Below are 20639 nucleotides of genomic sequence, written 5' to 3'. Positions count from 1 at the left end.
CCCCTCGCCGTGGGGCTATTTATAGTGTCGGAAATCCCGCGAGACTTAGCGGGCATCGCCTTGAGAGAGCGAAAGAGAGGCGCAGTGGCGGCGCGCGCTTTGTGCGTCATCAGTGCGCGCCCGGCGGCAGGCCGGGGGGGGGGGGGGGGCGGGTGAAGGGTGGTGGCGGGGTATGGTGACAGTCCCGAGGCCTGGGCCTGGGCCTGGGCCTGGGCCTGGGCCTGGGTGGGGGCAACGGGGCAGAGAGGGCTGCTGAGGGTCGAAGCTGGGGCTAACGAGGAGGGGGAATTCCGAGGAGACCGTGTGCTGGGGGAGGGTGAGGTGTGGGGGGCGCTGGGGACCCCCCCAGGTCTCTGCCGTGGGGTGATGAGGTCGAGTTGGGCCGTGCTGCAAAGTGCCGAATGGTGTTACTGAGGCCTGGCCCCGGGAGGGAGCTGTGTGTGGAGGTGGATCTCTGTTCCTGATAGTGATAAATAATGAAACACCGCTTCCCTTCCGTGCGTGGCCTCAGGCAGCACTTTGTGTCGAGCCGTGGCCTATTTTGCTGGATGTGTATGCAGCAGCCTGTTGTATTTCGACAGTGTCCCAGCTTCTTTTTGAGGAGCAAAATTTCTATGTATTTGGGCCTGTGCTTGTGTGTGCTTTCTCCCCACAGAGGCCAGGAGTTCGAATCGTTACCTGCAGATACAATTTTGTTGTTATTAATTAGAGATGCAGAGCTGTGCTCCTTTTTGGTTTTCAGATGAGGTTTTGCCTCCTTGGAGCTGACCTGAGTGGCCACAGGAGGCACAGATCAGGATCTGTCCCCAGCAGCACGCCTGCACTCAGTGAGCGCTAATGGAGCCTTCACTGCAGCCACGTGTGGAAATCAGGTCTGCGACTCAGTGAGGCTGGCAGTGATTAAACCCTTCAGCACCTCATGCAGGGTTTTCTGGGACCGTTTTGCTGCATGCGGTGCCTCTCATCGCTGACCTGATTTGCCCTTGTGCTATGGGCTGAAGTGGGAGCATGAGGATGGCTCTGGGATCTGGCTCCTGTGATGTGGTATCACCTGCAAAATCCTCCCCCCAAATGACCTGTTTTCTTCTGCCTGACTGCATGGATATTGGCAGAGGTATGGCCATTCCTGAGGCTGCACTCCCCTCTGCTGGAAAGCCACAACCTCACAGTTGATCCTGCTCAAGAGAAGGCTTCACCTGGGAGAAAGCCCCAAACCCAGCAGGGCAGTTGTTGTGCAGTGCTCGGAATCCTGCAGGCACAGCCTGGCTTTGCACAGTGACTTCAGTATCCCCTAAACATAGACTCTGTACTGGTGGCGGTGTGGAGGGACAGTGAGGACACTGAGGGTCCCCTGAGGACACTGTTCTGGGTGCCTGGAACTGCTCTGAGTCCCTGCTTTGAGCAGGCATTGTCGCCATCACTGCAGCTGCAGTGATGAGGAGGATGGGAAGTGGCTTCCCCCAGGCTCAGCCCCAGGTCTGAACCAATGGCTCTGGCTGAGGAGCAGATCAAACTGTGGTTGGTGTTGGTGGGGGAGCAGTCCTTCACCCTGACCAGCTGCAAAGTGATAGCTGGAGATCACAAAAAAATTAACTAATTTGAAGCTCACGTGGCCCCCTTGCTGGTGTGAGTGCACTGTTCCCAGCTTTGAGAAGAGCTTCAGTGCTTTTCCACTCCCTCCCTGTGGGTGAAGTGACTGATTGCGGTCACGTTGAGCCGAGTTCCCAGAGAGCTGTGTGACTTCCCTGCCTCTGACAGGCGTCCCCTGCCTGCGGCAGCCCCGGGCTCTGTGCACATGGGGACAATGCAGGAGGGTTTGGGTGCTCAGGGTGCAGCCTGGCACGTCAACAGTGCTGGCCCCGAGCTCCCTGAGCTGGATGTGGCCATGTTTGACTCAAATGCATGGGTTGTGGTGTGAGGCTGCTGAGCTCTGGCTGTATCTACATACCTGATGCTTGTAGGATTGCATCCTGGCTGTGCTGTGCAGCCTGGTGCCTTCAACCTCTTTTTTTCCTCGGCTGTCTTACTTCCCATGGGGCGAGCTGCTCTCCCCCATCAGCTGAAAATTGCTGCTCAGCAGTTTTTGCATCCTGCTTAGCTGCAAGGGATGTGGGAGGAACTGAGGGATGGGACAGCCCTGGCTGAGCCTTGAACCTGGGAAGCAGCCATGAGGCCATGAGCGATCCTGCTGCCCAGCACCTTGAGCATCTCCTCATCTGAAGGTGCCCCGGGAGCAGGTCTGGCATTAACATTCCTTTGGGGGCACATTCATTATTTTGCTGGAGGTGGAGGGCAGCCAGCAGCCTTCTCTAAAGCTCAGCTTAGCCGAAAGACAGACGTGGTGTTGAGGCCGTTTCTCTTTTTGTCCTTGGCTGGTTGGAGGCTTGAAATAAATGCGGTGGCTGAGGTGCTGATGGCTGACACCCAATGTGAGGCTGTGATGAGTTGGGGGGGGAGGGTTCCTACTCTGCATCCCCTCCCGTGCTGATTTCTTCACCCAGAGAAGCTCAGCCCAGCTGGGTGTGGGGTGTGCCCAGGAAAAAGGGTTGAAGGGAGCTCAGAAACAGGAACGGGAGCAACTTTGGACACGACCTGATAGTGATTGGATGAGAAAGAATGGCTTTGAATGAAAAGAGGCAGAAGTTGGGTATAGGGGGGTTTCGGGGTCAATTTAGGCTTCCTGCTGTGGTTCTATGAATATTGCAGAGCTGCCTTTTGGAGGGGGCCAGGGGCAGAGATGCACTGAGTGCCACCAGCATTAATTGGGTCACGGCTTGTTAATTGGAGCATTGCTCATTGATTGGGGTATCAAGGATGCTGAGAGCCCAGGGGTCTCAACCACGCTTCCCCCCTCCCTGCGCAGTGCAGGTCCCGCACGCCCTCTCGTTTCCCACCAGCTAATTAAGAGGCGCACAGCTCTCCACGACGCTCGGCTGCCTACGGATTGCAGCGAGCGACAGCTTTGCTCCTCCTCCCCATCTCTGCCGCCGCTGACTCTGCCCACCGGAGCCGCACAGAGCAGGAATGGAGGGGGACTTGGCCAGGAGAGCAGCCCGGCTGCCCGCGCTGCTGCTGGCGCTGCTCGGCTTCGCGCCAGGTGAGTGCCTGGGCATCGTGCCCTCGTCCCGCGGGTTGGGCAGTGGTGTTGCTGCGCCGCTTCCCTGCTGTTCTGCATCCCTGTGGGCTCTCGGCCGCATGGGTCCGAGGCAGGAGCGCAAGCGCGTGATGCTCCACGGAGAGGTTTCATAACGGGGGGCACCAAGCATCCCACTGCCCCCATCCTGGGGGGGTTCTGCTCGCCGCCGCCGTTTGCGCCCCGCGGAGCCCGTTGGCCCCTGGGCTGCGCCTGCTGAGGCTCTTACGTAAAATGTTGAGAGAGGAATCCCCTTAATTCCCAGCGTGCTAATCCACACATTTAATAATTCCCATAAAACCCTCAATTCCGACAGAAAGCATCTTCTAGTCCGGGTAGATTAGCAGGGAGCTTTTATCTTCCTAATGCTTAATTGGCTTCGGAGCGTGCGGCCGTCGCACGGGGCTGGCGGTGGCGGCACAGGGTGCTTATGGTGGCACAAACACGGCCCTGCACGATGGCAGAGGGGCTGCTTGGGGGGGGCTGCAGGTCCTCCAGCCCCCCTCGATCAGAGATATTGGCTTTGGGAGCGTAGGGGTGATGAAAGAATGAAGCTTCCTTGATGTGTATCAAATAAACCCTGGGCTTAAAACGCCGTCAGAGATCTTTTGCTGAGGTCTGAGATCTGAGCTGGATCAGGGTGCACTGCAAACACCTCCTTCCTCTCCCAAACTACTTCTGGGGGCTCCTGGCCTCAAGCCACCAGGACAGGAGGTGGTGGTGATGGGCGGATGCCCTCCTGCTTTCTCCAGCCATCGTTTCCCCTGTGTGCTGGGGGCTGTGGTGACCCCCCCCCCCCCCACACACACACTCCTTCCTCCCCTTGCTGCGTCCTGGGGCTCAGCATCTGCTCAACATCTGTGCAAAGGGCTCACGTGCCAGCCCACAACCGAGCTCCAAAATGTGGGGATCCCCCAGGGAAGGATCACATAGGATGGGAGGGAGTGGGGCTCAGCCCAGCGTAAGGCTGTGATCGATGGAAGGACCCGGAAGAGCCCCTTGATGCTCAGGATCAGAGCAGCAAGTGCCCAGTGGTGGAGAGCTTTGCTTCCCCAGCAAAGCCAAGAAGCAGCTTGTAATTCCGGCTGCACGAGGGCTTTTTATAAAGCGAATGCTGGGATGTCTGCTTTTAATCTGCTTTAATATAGAAGCACATCTGCTTCTGTCAGGGTGGGGAGGGAGAGGAGAGGACCGTGGGGACACTTTGCCCAGGTCCCAGCACGGATGGGGCAAAGCCTGGCCTCACTGCTGGATATTCCAGTGTGTAGAATGGGGACAGGTGGTGGGGGGCTTTGAGGAGATGCTGGCCCTCTCTTGCCGGCAGAGCTGGAGGCGGTGGAGGAGACAGCTTGTAGGTAGGCGGGAGCTGCCTGTGCCAGGAGCTGGTGCTGAGCGTGACTGCAGAGCACTGCCAAAAATCCACAGTGTAGGCTCAGCCCGAAGTCCTGGAGGTGGCTCCATCCCTCCTGGGTACCCACGGTCTCCCTCCTCCCTGTCCCCACACTCACCTACACGCGGCAGTGGGATGCAGGACTGGTACGTGCCCACGAGCATCCCTCTGGAGCCAGATCCATCCTGGTCCGCTCCAGTCCTGCTGCTGTAACTGTTGTGATCTTTTCGTAGGCATCTGGGCCGAGGCGCGTTTTAAGGCGGACAATGAGGTTTTGCAGATGCTGGCGGGGAACTCCTCGCAGAGTCTGTTGGAGCATTGTTCCGGTGAGCGCCCTGCCGCAGTGCCTAAACCGCGCCGTTCAGATGCAGCTTCGGCATCCGAACACGTAGCTCTTGTTGGACAGCAGCTCTCGACCCTGGCAACTTCCCTTCCCCGCTAGCAGCAGCTCCGCACGGCCTCCGTGGTGTCCCCATCCCGCAGAGGGACATTGCGGTGGGCAGAGAGCAGATGTGTCTGCAACCGGGCAGGGCGATGCTTCCTCTTCCTCATCCTCTTCCTCCAGCTTGGACAGCGGTGCCGGGTGGGACCCGTCCCCAGGGATCCTTCAGCCCATCCCCACGCTGTACCCAGCACCCTGGTGACGTTCTGCCTTGTTGTCCCCAGAGCTCCTGTTCGGCCAGGTGCGGGCGCAGCCCCAGCAAGTGTCTGGTGTCCTGGGGGGCTCGGTGCTGCTCTCCCCAGTGCTGCCCCCTGGCAGCAGGGTGAAGGAGATCGAGTGGAGCTTCTCCTCTGGTGCCGGTGCCACCATCCAGGTGGCTGAATTTGGCCCAGGGGGCTTCGAGCGCCCTGACCCCCAGGACCGTTTCAAGCAGCGCCTGGAAATGCCCAACGCCACAGCGCTGAGGATCGGGGCCCTGGAGCTGGGAGACAGCGGGGTCTATGGGGCACGGATCAAACTGCACCCGGCGCTGGTGGAGGACCAATCCTTCAACCTCTCTGTCTACGGTGAGCGGCTGCCAAATGGGGGTGGGTTTCGGGAACACTAAAATGGGGAAACTGTGGTGCAGAAGAAGGAGGTGACTTAGGTTAGACCCTAACCTTTCACATTCCATGCTCGGCCTTCCAAGCCCCCCCCCTTCTCACATCACCCCAAACACCTGCGGGCTGGCTGTGCCCTGCCCCGTGATGCAGGACAGTGTGATGTGTCTGAGCAGAGCCGTGCCATGCTGACCCATTCCCTGTTGGGTGCAGAGTCGGTGCCGAGACCCCGGACCCACAGCCAACTGCTGGCCAGCACCCTGGAGTGGTGCAACCTGACCTTGCAGTGTCAGGGCACTGGCAAAGGGGCCGTCAACGTCACCTGGAGGAGGGACAACGGCCGACAGGAGCTGGGCACCGACCGCTCACAGCTGTCCCCGGATGGCACCACGCTGCGCCTGGCCCTGCAGCCTGGCACCGCCAATGCCACCTACACGTGCACTGTCAGCAACCCTGCTGACCAGAAGGTCGTCCCTTTCGACCTGCAGAGCATCTGCCGCAGTGGAGGTGAGGAGCCGGCCTGTTTTAGGGGTCCGAGCACCCTTGGGTGCCCTCAGGTTGGGTGAAGGTTCCGTGGCCATCCCCTGGTTCAGCCCTTTTCTGTGTGCTCCAGGAGGACAGGTGTCCTTCTCCAAGTCGGGGTACATCGTCCTCACCCTCATCCTGCTGGCTGTCAGCCTTGGCGGAGCCTTCTGGTGCTGGCGGCTCAACAGCGAGAAGTCAGCAGATCCAGGTCAGTGAAAGCACTCAGAGCTGAGCTGTGATCAGGGCCATTTCTGGCCCTCCCCACCTTCATGACATCCTGCTCTCTGCAGCTGCCACCCCCACAGCACCGGCAGAGGAGAGCCCCCCAGAACCTCAATACACCGAGATCGTGCACCGCAGCCCCCCGGAAGGTAATGACCAGGTGAGGAGCAGTGGGGCTGGGCTGTGCTCAGGGGTCCCCATTGCATTGGGGTCCTCATCACATCTGGGTTGGAAGGGCCATAAGCACCTCGATTCTGCCTTAGGGCCTACGTCCACCTGAAAACAACCCAGAGCCGACCTCGACAGAGAAAGCACCGGGCAGCACCGTGTATGAACAGATCCACCAGGAGCCAGAGGACACGGCCGAGGAGGTGACATAGGCCCTCAGGTGCGGGTGGCCCGTGGCCGTGTCTGCCCCCGGGGGGACCGGGGCATGGAGGGCAGTCCCCACCTCTGTCACTGCATGACATGCCCACGCCAGGTCCGGGTATGGTGGAGAAAGGGGAGAGAAGGGACGAGCGCTGTCTGCAGGGAGGTGCACGGACGGACAGACAGACGGACAGACAGGGCAGTCCTCGGTCCCAGCTGAAGGATTTCTCTCCCCACAGGCGCCGACAGCGCTGGAGCATCAGGATGTAACTGAAGGGCTGTAACGTGCATTGTGTGCCAAACCCGACCCCTCTCCAGCCCCTGGTTTGGCTTCAGGGATGGAGGTGCCATCTCTGGGTACAGCCAACCGGATGCTTCCCCACCCACCTCTGGTTTGTCCAACCCTCTGTCCGAAGCCCTCGTGGCCCCTCTGGGGACATGGAGATGAGCGGCGACGATGAGGCTGAGTCCCTCCTCTGGCACAGGGCTGGGATGTGGCTCCATCACCCACACAACTGGGGGTCCCAGCCCCATTTCTGCCAGCTGAGAGAGTGGGCTGCCCTGGAGCAAGAAGAGAGGAACCAAAATCTTTATTTTTGGGGGGGGGAGGGAGGAATTGGGGTCAAGTGGAGGCAAAGTTGGGTGGACGGGGGCAGATCCAAGCACTGCAGATCCAGGATGGCACCACCTTGGGCTCCCTCACCCCCACTGCTCCCAACCCCCTCTCCTGAGGTTGGGCAGACCCTGGTTGTGACATCCCCAGGGCCATGTGAGGGGACCAATGCCTGTGGGAGATGTGCCCGCTCTTCCCCCACCCCATAGCCATTCCTGTGTCGCCTATGTGCTGCCATTAAGGGGGGGGGGGGGGGGGGAGAGGGAGGGGGGAAGTTTCACTTGTGTGTGTCCAGCACCTACTACTGTCATGGGCCCCGTGCTCGGCCCGACCTCCCCACGTCGTAAAAACAGCAAATAAATCTTGGTGAGAGCGTAGCAGGGAGCTGACAGCATGCGTGGGGCCGTGTGTGGGGCTGTGTGTGTGGGACTGTGCATCTGCTGCGCACACCCACATGTGGACCCCTCGCAGTCACGTCATCCCAGGGCTGTGCGCAGTTCGCTGCTGCCTTCCCCAGAAGCCACTTCTTGCTTCCCTCTTTTGGAAACACAGAAGCAGCAGCGGTGAGTGGCTCTGCACCGTCCCAACCCCTCGTGCTTCTCCAAATCCTCCGTCCCCTTGCAGGCGTGGGGCTGTCTCCAACGTTCTTATGTCTCTGCCTCTTTGCTGCTGGGCTTTTTGTTTCAAGAAAAGCAGGGGGGAAAACAGCCTGGTGGGGTGGGAGCATTCTCTTGGTGCAGTCCCAGGCAATGGGAACACGTGCTCCTTGCGCCAGGTGTCTGGCACAGCCAGCCCAGCTGTTTGTTATTTACCCAACTGCGGCAGCATCCGGGCTCCATCCCTCATTTATTGCCCCAGTAGCCCTGGATACGTTGCAGAGCTACAGTGAGGCTGAGCAGGGTCTCGCGTTGTCCCCAAGCTGCCACTCCCCATGAACCTGTGGGCAGATTTGCATGTGTCCTCTGCACCGCCTGCGCAGCTGAAGCTGCTGCTGCCTCGAGTTGGGGATGGAGAGATGGGGCAACTGTGCGGCCGACGATGGTGTCCCTTCATCCCCAGGCTGCTGGCTCTGCTACTTGTTGCCACAGGTAGGGGCTGAGTGTGGACGGGGTGGGGAGAGAGCTGAAGGTGGGAGGAAGGCTCAGCAGCAATGCTGCTGCTGCGGGAACCCAATGAAACCATGGGTGTGAGGCCGAATGAGATTCAGCCTTTGGGTTCGGTGAAGGTTTGAAAATATTTGGGAAATCAGAGGGGTGGGAGATGGGTTTTCCTCTGTAAAAGAGTCCAAGCGCTGTTCTCAAGGGAATCTGACTGGGGATGTGTGGATGTGATCCCTGGGCGAAGCAACACAGGCAGAACTTGGCACCAGGCACGGCATCACCCGACTCTATTTACTGACAGCATAAATCACACCTGGAGAAGTTTGATGTCAGCAGTGGGGCTGGAACCAGGTGGGACCATTTGCACCTTGCCCTGCTCCATGTTGGCTTGAAAATTGCTGGCTTTTGTGCTGGACTCTGCTCACCCACATGTTTCTAAGAGCCCACAGGGGTCGTCTTGCACAGCTCGAAGCTCTTGAGCAGATGCTCTGCTGTACAAAAACTACTCAGTGCTGCTGGGGCTGCACCAGGACAAAGCCAGGCACCCAGCCAGGTTCTCCAATGAGTGGTTGCAGCCCCCACCAGTCAGAAGACTCCAGGGTGAGGGTTTGGGGACAAGGAAAGGGATGGGGAAAGGGAAGGAATGAGCAGGCAACACCCATGAGCTTCCCGCAGCAGGATTGAGCTTGGAATTGCAGAGGCTGTGTTTGCATTGCACACTGGTGTGGGGCATTTGTTTGGGGCAAAATACGGGCAGGTGGCTCAGTGCCACCACGGGTGATTCATGGGGATGTGTTCCTGCTTTATGTCAGTATCCCCCCCCCCCAAAAAATGGAGATGTGTGGCTGCCATGGGGCTGTGACTCCCCACCGCAGTTTGCTGTCTGCTTGCTGACCGCTGCAGCTTTGCTTTCCTCTCTGCAAACTGGAGCTTGGTGCAGTGGATGGGAACTGTGTGGCTGGCCCTGAGTGTGGGCAGGAAGCGAGTGGCTGATGCAGGATGGGCCTTGTGATGTGGGGACACAGCGTTCCCCAGCATGGTCGCCTCTCTGCAGCTTTTTGTGTGTGAAAGCCGCCTCCTGCTCACGTCACAGGAGCTCTGTGTCTCGCCACAGGGCTGGGAACGGAGCTCTGCACCCAGCCCTGCTGCACCCTGCAGCTCAGCCTCCAGCTTTGAAGGGTCTCTGGAGGGAATTATTATGGGCTTCACCCTTAAGCCTGCTCCACCTCCAGCTCCACAATGGGGACAGGGTGGCGCGAGGACACCGCAGCACTGCGAGCGCGCGGCATCAACACAGCAGTGCCCAGCCACAGGCAGGGGAGGTGATGGTGAAGGTTAAAGAACCCAGGAGGGTGCCTGGGACTCTCCATCCCACTGAGCACTGCTGTCCTACCAGGCACTGCAGCTGTCCAGATCGAGCCAGTGAGCGGTGTGCTGGGGCACTCGGTGCAGCTCCCTCTGCAGCTGCAGCCTGGCAGCAGTGTGAAGAGGATCATCTGGAGCTTCAGAGCCAATGCCAGCAAGAAAATAGAAGTGGCTGAGTACAACCTGGAGACGTCCAAGCATTTCAAGTACAATAGGCAGCGGCTGGAGTTGTTCAATAAGACAACACTGCAGATCAGTGCCCTGGAGCAGAGTGACAGTGGGGTCTATGATGCAAGCATCACGTATCAGTCAAACGAGATGGATGAAAGCTCCTTCAACCTCACTGTCTACGGTGAGCTGAAGGGGTTTTGTAGGGGCAGGAACAGCATCCCCATCCCTGGGGTTTCCTGCCCCCAGGGAAAAGTGACAAACCCTTTTGTACCGAGAGTTATCAGCGGTTTCCCTTCCCCTTTCCCAGACGCACTCTGCTGCCGGTCATCTGCTAAGGGGATTTTCTAGCTTTATGACAAATCTGCTCTCCACCTGCACTTCCCTCTCGCTGCCCTTTGTCTGCCTGTCCCTCCCGGTTCCTTGAGGCTGCATTCCCCAGGTTCCTGCAGGTAGCTCTGTCCCAGCAGCACTGCCCACACTCCCAACAGAGCCTGTGCCAGTGCCCCTGATCCAGCATGAGATGCTGTCCTACACTGCCCAGGACTGCAGCATCATCCTGCGGTGCTTGGTGCCGGCTGGAAGTGGTGCTCAGACCACCTGGCAGCACGACAACACCTCCAGTGCAACTTGGATACAGAGTGACAACAGTCATGTGTTGCACCTGACCGTCCCTGCCAGTGCCCTGAATGTCGTCTACACCTGTGTGGCCTGGAACCCGGCACAGGAGCGGAGCAAGTCCGTGGACCTGGCAGAACTGTGTGCACAAGGTAAAGTCTCTCACTGTCCCCCTGTGCCACACCAGGTGCACAGAGCCAGCCGGCCATCCCAATACCTTGTCCCCATAGAGGCACACAGGTGGAGGTGGCCCATCTACCTGGCAGTGCTGGTGGGCGTTGTGGGAGCCTTGAGCATCGTGCTGTACCTGCTGAAGAGGAGGAGAAAGGCTGACAGAGGTGGGCGATGCTGTGGGGTGAAGGCTGCAGCCTGGGGGGCTGCAAGCAGGCGGCAGGGGGCCGTCCCCATCCCTCATGGCCTCACCTGCCGCACAGCTGCCGCCTGCCCCGAGGAGCTGCTGTACTCCCAGGTGCAAAGGAGAGATGTCGAGGACAGGGACGAGCAGGTGGGGCAGTGACCCAGCACCCAGCAGGGGGTGGGGATGGCAACGTCCCCACTGAGCCACCCCCCCCCGACCCTGGGCCGCTCCCACATCCCCTCAAGGGTCCCAGCAGAACCATCTACAGTGAGCTGGGGAGCGGTGGGGATGGCACAGCGTGGCCACAAGCCTGAGCGACGATGGACGGACGGATGGATGGACAGCCGGACACCCTGCCTCCATCTTGCTTTATTTCCCCGTGTTCTTTCCCCTTCCTCCCCATAGAACACGGGCCTGGCGGTGCTCCCCGCGGCCCCGGGCTGTGCACGGCCCCAATAAAGGCAGAGAAGAGGAAAGAGTGTCCGTGCGCGTGGAGGAACTGTGGGGAGGGGGTGAACGCATCGAGACCCCCCGCGAAGCACTTCGCTTTTCGCTCTCTATTGTCCCCCGCCGCCACCCGTCGCGGCGCGGGGCGGGAATGAGGCGGAGTGGCGCTGTGCGTGCGCGCGCCCGCTTTGGCCGGAAGCGGAAGTGCGTGGGAGCGTGCCCGGAAGTGTGTGGGCGGTGGCGGCGGTTCCGGTTCCGGCGGCCGTGCGGGGGAGGCAGCGGCGGCAGCAGCGAGGCGAGCGGCGCGCACCCCCCATCGGCACCGCGGCCCGGGCGCGCTCCGCCGCCCCACCGCACCCGCTCCGCCCGCCGGACCCGGCCCGGCCCGTGCCGCCCCCGCAGGTGGGTCCCGGACCCGGGCGCGGCCGAGTCGTTACCGCCGCCTCCCGGGCTCCGGATGGGCCACGCCGCGCGCGTCGCTTCGGTCCCGCGGGGGCGGCGAGGGGAGAGCGGAGGGCGGACGGAGGACGGACAGAGGGGCGGAGGCCGCCCGCCGGGGGCGGGGGTGCCGGCGGGGGTGCCCTCGGGGGCGGCTCCGGGGGCGGGGGCGGTGCGGAGCCGCGGTACCGTGGGCCAGGAGGGAGGAGCGGAGGACTGGGGCAGCCCCGGTTACCGGAGGCGCTCGGTGGGGTGGGGGCTCCCTATGATTGCGGGGAGCCGTGAGGGTGGGGGGTGGGCGGCAGCGTGCGGGAGGCGAGCGGGGGCGCGCGGCTGCGGGGGCAGCGTGGAGAAGCGTACCGGTAACCGGGAGCGACGGGATGGCGGCGGAGGAGGGGTGATGGTAACGGGGGCGGCCGCTCGGCCCGATCTTGGCGGGCGTAGTAGCGGGGGGGCGCGGAGCCAGCGCCCGCAGCCCGGGGCAGGGGCGGCAGCGCGGCGGCGGGCGGGCAGGCCCGGACAGGCCGGCGGCAGGGAGCGGAGGGGGCGGCCCCGCCGCCGGCACTGTAACGGGAGCCCGGAGCCCCGGCGCCGCGCCTGCCCCTCGCAGCTATTTACATGGCGTTACCATTTCAAAGCGGCGGCGCCGGGCAGGAAACCCCGGCGGGGACAGCGCGGGGCCGGGCCCCCTCCGCGGCGGGCAGGGCTGGCGGCGTTCGCCCCCGACCCCCCCGGGAGCCGGGCCCTCCCCGGGCGCCGCTCGGTGCCGCTGCCCCGCCCGCAGGTAGCGCCCGGCCCGGCGCCCGCCTCCCGAAATTAAAGTCAGATGTGAGTGGGGAGCGGGAGCCGGGATCCCCCCTCCCCTCGCTGGTACATCTGGGTGAGCTCAGCGGCTTGTGTGTTTTGGCAGCGCGGCCGTCTCGTAACAGGAGACAAACTGCACTGGGCTTGTTTTGTCTGCCTCACGGCCCCGCCGGGCCGCTCCGACACGGCAGCGCCGAGCAGAGCCCGACGCCCCACGGTGCAGCTGCACGGCGACGGGGGCACCGACGGTGGGGTGTGGGTGCAGGGAGGGGAGGGCTGGGATTCAAAGCGCTGCCCGCGAGGTCGTTGTAGCGATAGCGCTGGCGCTGATTTCCTTCTGTTTCGCAGTCAGCAGGAGGGAGAAAATGAAAGCAGGCTGCAGCATTGTGGATAAGCCAGAAGGAGGAGGAGGTAAGGACACGCGCGCCGCGTGGAAGGCTGAGCGCAGGGTGTTCAGCTGTTACAAATTCTTTTCCCAGGCTGAAGGAGCTCAGGCGGGATTAATTCCACCTCTCCTCAAAGCTCTTTGCTGTGTGTCACTGGGAATCGATAAGGCTCCCTCTCGGTGCACTCTCAGCCAGTTTTACAGCCTCGTGAGCTCTGTGTTAATATGCAAATGGATCCTCGTGGAGACATTTTGTTTGTGAGGGTTTGGGAGCTCCAAGTGTGCTCCCCCCGGGGCTGGCGCTGCGCTCCCTGGGTTTGTTTCAGCCGCAGCCTGCGATGTGGGGAGGTGGGAGGGGGGGCTGAGGGGGGGTTGGGTGCCATCTGAGCACGACGAGGCTCTGCGCACGCTGCCTGAGCTGAAAATTGTGGCCACGACGATTTGGAAAACCGCGCAATAGCAGCTGTGCTGGGAAACTGCTCTGACAGAGCTGAACTTGGCAGTCGCTCAGAAACATCTGTTGGCTCGGCTGAGGGCTGGAGCAGGGTGCTGTGCTCTGAGGGATGTGGAGCTGGAGACCCCCAGAGCCACCCATGCTTGCCTCCTGAAAGAACAGTGCACCAGATATTCCAATCTGGTTTTGTTTTTCTCGTTATTTTGAGGCACCTGATGTCCAAATCGTACCAGTGTTTAAAACTCTTGGGCTCCTTTCCACCGTGTCTGACTCTTGTATGGCTCTCATACCTCTGTGTGTTTTCCCTTTTTTTTTTTTCCTTGGGACTTCTCCAAGGAGAGTAGGGGTAAAATGAGTAAGAAAATGAGCAACTAGTGTGAGAAATCTGGGCTTCTTTTGCTTCTGCACTGAATACTTATTGGAATTACAGCTCCCAGCGATGCTCTGTGGTCCTCCTCTGGAAAGAACATTACCAATACGTAGCGCAGGCACTCGTTCCCAGCTGTAGCACTTGGCATTTGGGAGCTCTGTAGCTGTGAGCCATTGTCTGAACGCCTCTTTTTTTGGCACTTCCCAAGGTTATCACTTCCCCGAGTGGGCATACAAGACCGAGTCCAGCCCTGGCTCGCGACAGATCCAGCTCTGGCACTTCATCCTGGAGCTGCTGCAGAAGGAGGAGTTCCGCCATGTCATTGCCTGGCAGCAGGGCGAGTACGGGGAGTTCGTCATCAAGGACCCCGACGAGGTGGCACGGCTGTGGGGCCGGCGGAAGTGCAAACCCCAGATGAACTACGACAAGCTGAGCCGAGCTCTCAGGTGAGCAGGAGATTCCCTGGGCCACCCATCTGGATAACTGACAGCAAGCTTCAACGCAGTTAACGTTTTTGGGGGTGGTTTTGTATCGGATCTGTGCTCTGGGATGTCAGACTGCCTAGTGAGGTACCAGAGCGTGAGCAGGGAGACACAGGAGAGGGAATTCCTGGATCACCGTGACGTGTTTTGCGGCCAAGCGTCGCAGTGTAAATTTGCACCTGGTGCTCAGGTTGTTATTATCAGGATGGGTTCCTTCCGGGGAGCTTTTCTGTCTCTTTTTTTCGCTGCTTCCACTGCTGATGCTGGCTTGAGCAAGAAGGTGTGGGAGGAAACCAGAGGCGTTACTCTATTATCACACCATCAACGATACAGTTTCAGAGAAAGCAGCTCCCCTTTCTAACATGCCTTTGTCTCTTTACTGCTAAACCTGGTGCCCGTTCCAGGGATTGGAGGTGTGTCAGTCACCTGTCACCACCCCCTTCATGGTTTGTCACACAGCAGTGAATTCCATGTCCTGACCCCAACGACATGAAGTTGTCTGTGGGTGAAGGGCACCCTCCAGCCACCGATGTCCCCTCATTGGAGGCAGGGGCTGATTGCTCCTCCCTCTGCAATTCCAAAGACTAAACTCTCCCTTAATAGCTCTGTTCTATTTAGCCTCTCTCGGATGGTTTCTGTTTTTTCAGTGGCTAATCTGTATTTTGAAATACAGACTGTAAGAATGTCACGCAAGCCTATGAAGCATTTCCAGCCCGTCAGGAGCACCCAGGTTCTTGACAGGTCCTGGCATTATCAGCACTGTCTGCTACGTGGACTTCGCTGCCTTACGCCCTATGATACCTCCTGGGTGGAGCTGGCAAAGACAAACAAGGCAGCAAGCACTCGAGTCCCATGCTGGAACAGGAAGGAAACGATAAATTGAATGGCGCTGAGGCTGTAATTGATTCATGGGAGTGGAAAATAGCCACCACCTGCCAACACTGATCATGTCTTGGCATCTCGGTGCCAAATGTGACAGCAGTGGGACAGGAGCACTGTGGCTATTGACATTTGCTCCAGGTGGGGAGCTCTGGCTTGTTTCCCCCCCTTCTTGAGGAGCTGACGCTGCTTTGTTTGGGGTTTGCTGTGGCAACAGCATGTGTTAACCTAGCTCTGAGTGTGAAAAATTGTGTCTGGGATCTGCGTGAAGCACCTTAGCACACCATTATTACATGGCTGAGACAAACAGTGGTGCTAGTGTAAGTGGAGAGGAGGCTGTGGTGAAGTTTGTACCTCCTCTCCCGTGCTCTGCCTTTGTTGGGGCTGTGAATTATGGTGCTAATGGGTAAATGGAAAGGCAGCGATTTGCTCGCAGGCCTGATGGCAGCAGGAAGCTGCCCTCCTGATGTGCAGTGTGATGCTCTGTACACTGTGCTGTGTTTGTGGCAGTGTGCTAAGCCTTGAGGACAGAAGGGAAAACAAAACCAGAGGGCATCCGGTTTGTTTGGTCCCCCTGCCATTGCACTGAGTTTTGTTCTGCTAAAATCTGGAGTACAGATTCCCCTTTCTCAGGTTCAGTGTCTCAGTGCAGGCTGTCAGCTAAGTCAGTTCCGGATCCCATCATGTTCATTTTTTGTGAGTATGTCAAAGGTGGATGTTGGTAGCATTACAAAACAAAGACTCTTAAACACATCTCCACGTGCCTTGATTGGTCTCTCTACCTTCCTTTTATAGATATTATTACAACAAGAGGATTCTTCACAAGACAAAGGGCAAAAGGTTTACTTACAAGTTCAACTTCAACAAGCTGGTGATGCCCAACTATCCGTTCATCAACATTCGGCCTAACGGTGAGCACAGAGTTGGGGCTGGCGACTTCCTTGCATGTCAGAGGGTGCAGGAGTGGGGCCAGGGCAGCAGCAGCCTCTGCACATCCCCTATCAGTCACCTCCTACTCTTGAAAGACTGCTGGGGCAATCAGGGCTGGTGTGGTGAGAATGCCTGGGCACTGATAAAGCTTTATCTGCAGCTCTCCTTCCCTCATGGCGCATCTGTGGTTGTCCTCAGGGGAGACCGGAGGCATTTTTGGTTTCCTATTTGAGCCTGGCTGCTGGTCTGCCTTTATTGGTGCTGTGGCTTTGCTTTGCTTTGCTCTTGGGGTGCGGGTGTCCTTGGGATAAGAGGGTTTTATTTCTCTTGCAGGGACCTTGCCTCACATGTTTGTAATGTAAGTTTATGGCACCATATAAATGTGAGCCTCCTTGACAAGGCGCTTAAAGGTGCACAGCGAGGCGTATCTGTCAGCACTGCTGGAAAGTTCACAGCTTAGCAGCAGTTTGATCTCTGCTCCTCTCCTGCAGAAGCCTCTTATTGTTGCAGGTCTATTCCCTTCCTATCCAAAAAAGGGGGGTTGTTCTTTTGTTTGTTTGTTTTTTAGTCAACGTGTCTGGAGTTGAGAGAAACATAATAGTGAGCACAAAGTGTTTCTGGAGTTTCCAGAGAAGAGTAATAGCTTGTCAGTTTGGCTAAAATCACAGGTATTTCTTGATCCTCCCTGCAGCAGAATGGTGTGCTGACACTCAGGATAACAAAAAAGAATTGGGGAATGGAGCTTAATTGTTCCCTGCTTGTCCTAAAAGGCTTTTGAGTCTCTTGCCAGAAGCAGTAGCAGAAGTTCACACTGGGTTTGTCCTGGAGTCAGCATTACTGCTGTGGTTTCTCTGGAAGGAGGGTCCTTTTGTTTGGAAGATCCTTTTTGGTGGAGTTAAATCCCCCCATAGCTAGATTTCTGCAGCGGGCCCCGATTGTCTCCACAACTGAACAGCCACCACACGACCAGGGGAATGAATGGCCATCGTGTCCATCAAAAAAAAACAAACTTCTGGAAGTCATTACAGCGAGGCCCTGGACTGCAAACTCTCCGCAGCAAAGAAAGCGTGACTGCAGAGGCGCCTGAACCAGCCTTTCTCACCGCGTTCTTCGTTCTCACCTCCAGAAGAGCGCCTGGGGGGAAGCCTTGAAGATTCGTCTAGCAGAGAGAGAGAAGGGAGAAGAGCTGGAGGGGGGGGGGGGGGGAGGAAAAAGCGGGGATTGAATGTTGACTCTGAAACATCAGTGGCTGAGAAAAACAGGTTACGTGTGGGCAAGGCGATTTCTCATCGGTGCTGTGCGCTCCGTGCCTACGTACAGCGATGACTGCGCGTTGATGTCGGCGCTTGGAGCCCGCCTGCATCCATCTCTGCCTTGGGGGAGGCCTGGTGTGATAGCAAAGGCTTTGTCCTCTGGCCAAGCAGCAAGCGAGAAGACAGGACTGGGAGAAGAGAAATATTCATAGAGGCCTCACCTGCGTGAGACATGTTGCCTTTGTGGCAGCGGGAAGAAGGAAATGTATTCTCCAGGAGCCCTTAGCCAAAGCATGGGGGTGTAAGATGTAGTACGAAACAGTGCTGCAAATCTATAATTACTTGCAGCAACAAGTCTGGGCAGTTCCAGCTCAATATTGCTCACTGCTGTTCCTTTTCCCTGTTTGCAGCCACTCCCTCCTATCTCTGGGGCATGCATTTAAAAAAAGAAGTTTGGAGAACTGGAATGCACTTGTCTAATTACAACCTGTTTTCTTTCCTTCTGGCTGGGATGGGGGTTGGGATATCAGACCTGTTTGGGGCACTGGAATCAGGTTTCTTGACTCGCTCACGCAGTTTGGAAGGGAAAGGAGAATCAAACGGTGTGTTGTGGAGGTGAGAAAGCGTGTGGAGGAATTTGCCTCAGTGTGGCTCAGTGCAGCAGGAGTAAGATGCAGAGACGTGGTTCTGTAGGCACCGTGGTGAAGCTCGCTTCGGGAGGATGGGGAAAGAGAAGCCTGCAGGAGCCAGCAATGGTATGGGCAGAAATATCAGAGAGAGAACATCCACAAATCAGGGACTTTCAGTATTCCACCCCAAGAGTTTGAGGTTTACCAGCAGTGTTTCTGCTGGTGGTGTTGGCACACAGTTAGTTGCTTAACCGTGCTCCTAACGCGCCGGCACTGGGGGCCGTTTTCTGATTAAACCAAAGCGAAGAGGTCAGGGGAGGGCATCCAAAAGTGGAAGTTCCTTCAGTGCTGCTGGAGGCTCGAGAAACCTCCACCGAGGCTGAGAGGAGAAGATTCCTCCCAGCAGTGACGAGGTTTTGAGGTGGGCAGGAGCGAGGGGAGCAGATGGGGAAGGTGCCTCCCATCTGATCGTCTGCTGCGCTGCCGAGAGCTCCTGGTATTTTTGTGTTGCTCTTCCAAATGCCTGCGGCTGCAGCCCTAAAAGCAGCTCTGCCTCTGATTCAACTCCCTTGGCAACGGCGCTTTTAACTCTCCCCCTCTCTTCTCCTTTCCCCGTGCCCAGGTGTTGTGCCGCAGAGCGCTCCTCCCGTCCCCACGGCTTCATCCCGCTTCCACTTCCCACCTCTGGACAGCCACTCTCCCACTGACGATGCACAACCCGGCCGTTTCTCCGGCCCTTCCCTGGTCCCATCCAACCCAGAGGCTCTGGGCGACGGCGGTGAGAGGAAACCTGACCTCCCAGAGCTGGAGGACGGCTCCGCCGATTGGCGCCGTGGCGTGGATCTCATGGCCTCGCGTAACACCGCGAGCGCCGGGGGCGTCAACCACCAGAAGCGCAAGCCAGACATCATGCTGCCTCTCTTCACCAGGCCCGGCATCTACCCGGATCCTCACAGCCCCTTTGCCGTGTCCCCTCTGCCAGGACGTGGCGGGGTCCTCAACGTCCCCATCTCGCCTGCGCTGTCCCTGACTCCCACCCTGTTCTCCTACAGCCCATCTCCAGGCCTCAGCCCCTTCACAGGCAGCAGCTGCTTCTCCTTCAACCCTGAGGAAATGAAACACTACCTGCATTCGCAAGCTTGCTCCGTCTTCAACTACCATCTGAGCCCGCGGACTTTCCCCCGCTATCCGGGCCTCATGGTGCCACCACTACAGTGCCAAATGCCCATGGAGGAGCAGCCCCAGTTCCCCATCAAGCTGCAGCCTCCACCCGTCGGGCGCAAAAACAGGGAGAGACTGGAAAGCACCGAAGAGTCAGCGACCCCCCAGCTCGCCTCTCCTCCTCCCCCCAGGGTGAAGCTCGAGCCCCCTGTGGACAAGGAGGCTGAGCGTGAAGAGCCGCCCGCAAAGGGAAAAGACAAAAGCGAGAAGGAGGAAAATTCCAGCATGGCAGCGCCCAGCACCAGCCTGGAAGAGGAGAAGGGTTCGGTGTTTGCCAGACCTGCCGCCCCATCCTGGCACCCGGCACCTCTGGTGCCCACCCAGACCCTGGGCCCGGCCGAAGAGCCCCAAGATCAAGGGGAGAGCAGTGGTGAGAAACCCCCCAGAGAGCCATCCGGAGAGCCTGGAACGCAAGAGAAGCGCGAGGACGCCCTGATGCCCCCCAAGCTTCGTCTCAAACGCCGCTGGAACGGGGACCGGCAGGCAGACGCCCCCGAGGAGCACCCCAATGGCCGTGTGCCATGGAACGGGGTGCTGGGCAGCCCTCACCTCACAGCTGGGCCCAAGGCTGTGGCAGCCGCTGCTGCCTCTGACGCCTGAGGCTGCGTTGCCGAAACCATCCGTGTATTTATGTAGCAAGGTTGCAGAGCGTTGGGGGGTGGGCAGGGGGGGTAGGGGGGAGGGGGGGGCTGGGGCTAGATTGGTTTGGTAATTCTAGAGACTGGGGGTGGGGGGGGTTTAGGAGGGGGGTTGTGTTTCTTTTTGTTTTCGTTGTTGACTTGCAGGTGAGACGCGGTTGTCTTGTTCCGATTAGGAGAGGCGAGGGGTGCTGAGCTTCACACCTTGCATGAACTCCAGAGGGGTTGAGGCCTCCACCCAGGCAGGGGAACTCCAGTGCAGTCTGTTCTTCCCTGCGCGCTCTGCCTAGTATTTATAGAAGAGGGAATCTCTTTTGAGTTCATCTAGTTCCTTTATTTGATGGAGTTCTGGTGCGATGGCGGGGAGGATTTCCTGACGATGGGAGACGTGTGCTGTGTGCCAGCATCGGAAGCTGTCTGCGTTTTTGGAAGGGTGGAGAGGGGGGGGGTTTGGGGGGGGAGGGCAGGGAGAGAGAATATTGCACTGTCCTCTGGTTGGAGAGGGCTGCAGAGAGACAGCTCTGTGTGCCGGGATGTGGCAGCGCTTTCAGGACGCACTCGTCGTCCTTTGGGCCTTTCAGAAATACTGCAGAAGCCATGAGCAAATGATAGAATCTTTCAGGGAAGGGAGTGGGGGTGGGAAAAGAAGAAAAAAAAAAAAAAAAAAAAAAAAGAAAAAAAAAAAGAAAATAATAATAATAATAATAACCTAATGCCTTTAATATACGCATTAAAATGTACCCTAGGATTTTATTTTATTTTTTTTTTTTTTAATGGTGTGGGTGGAGCTGGGAGCGATTGGAAGGT

General features: G+C 58.5%; 3 protein-coding genes across 5 annotated transcripts; all 3 read left to right on the top strand.

The window, feature by feature from the left end:
* The first annotated feature begins 313 nt into the window (after positions 1-313).
* LOC128090628 (SLAM family member 8-like) lies at positions 314-7286 on the top strand. Of its 3 annotated transcripts, none has more exons than XM_052703047.1 (8): positions 314-1114; positions 2864-3097; positions 5190-5531; positions 5778-6071; positions 6158-6297; positions 6380-6471; positions 6575-6699; positions 6920-7286. In XM_052703047.1, the coding sequence occupies exons 2-7, from the start codon at positions 3025-3027 to the stop codon at positions 6684-6686; spliced, it is 1053 nt and encodes a 350-aa protein (XP_052559007.1). In that variant the 5' UTR covers positions 314-1114; positions 2864-3024; the 3' UTR covers positions 6687-6699; positions 6920-7286. The 3 variants fall into 3 exon arrangements, with proteins under 3 accessions (XP_052559007.1, XP_052559006.1, XP_052559008.1); XM_052703046.1 differs by having other exon boundaries at positions 316-1114; positions 6178-6297; positions 6575-6682; positions 6920-7285; XM_052703048.1 differs by having other exon boundaries at positions 317-1114; positions 6178-6297; positions 6920-7285.
* A 484-nt stretch (positions 7287-7770) lies between these two features.
* LOC128090629 (T-lymphocyte surface antigen Ly-9-like) lies at positions 7771-11370 on the top strand. Its single transcript, XM_052703051.1, has 7 exons — positions 7771-7856; positions 8213-8381; positions 9790-10110; positions 10418-10696; positions 10775-10882; positions 10979-11049; positions 11148-11370. The coding sequence occupies exons 2-7, from the start codon at positions 8225-8227 to the stop codon at positions 11214-11216; spliced, it is 1005 nt and encodes a 334-aa protein (XP_052559011.1). The 5' UTR covers positions 7771-7856; positions 8213-8224; the 3' UTR covers positions 11217-11370.
* Positions 11371-11664: 294 nt separating this feature from the next.
* LOC128090626 (ETS translocation variant 3-like) lies at positions 11665-19851 on the top strand. The gene is made up of 5 exons (XM_052703045.1): positions 11665-11751; positions 12940-13002; positions 14009-14246; positions 15957-16072; positions 18596-19851. The coding sequence occupies exons 2-5, from the start codon at positions 12957-12959 to the stop codon at positions 19792-19794; spliced, it is 1599 nt and encodes a 532-aa protein (XP_052559005.1). The 5' UTR covers positions 11665-11751; positions 12940-12956; the 3' UTR covers positions 19795-19851.
* The last annotated feature ends 788 nt before the right edge of the window (positions 19852-20639 follow it).

Source organism: Tympanuchus pallidicinctus, unplaced genomic scaffold, assembly GCF_026119805.1.
Source record: "Tympanuchus pallidicinctus isolate F22 unplaced genomic scaffold, pur_lepc_1.0 scaffold48, whole genome shotgun sequence".
Lineage (NCBI taxonomy): Eukaryota > Metazoa > Chordata > Aves > Galliformes > Phasianidae > Tympanuchus > Tympanuchus pallidicinctus.
The sequence above is the reverse complement of the archived record's forward strand: the minus strand, read 5'-3'. Positions and strand labels throughout refer to the sequence as shown.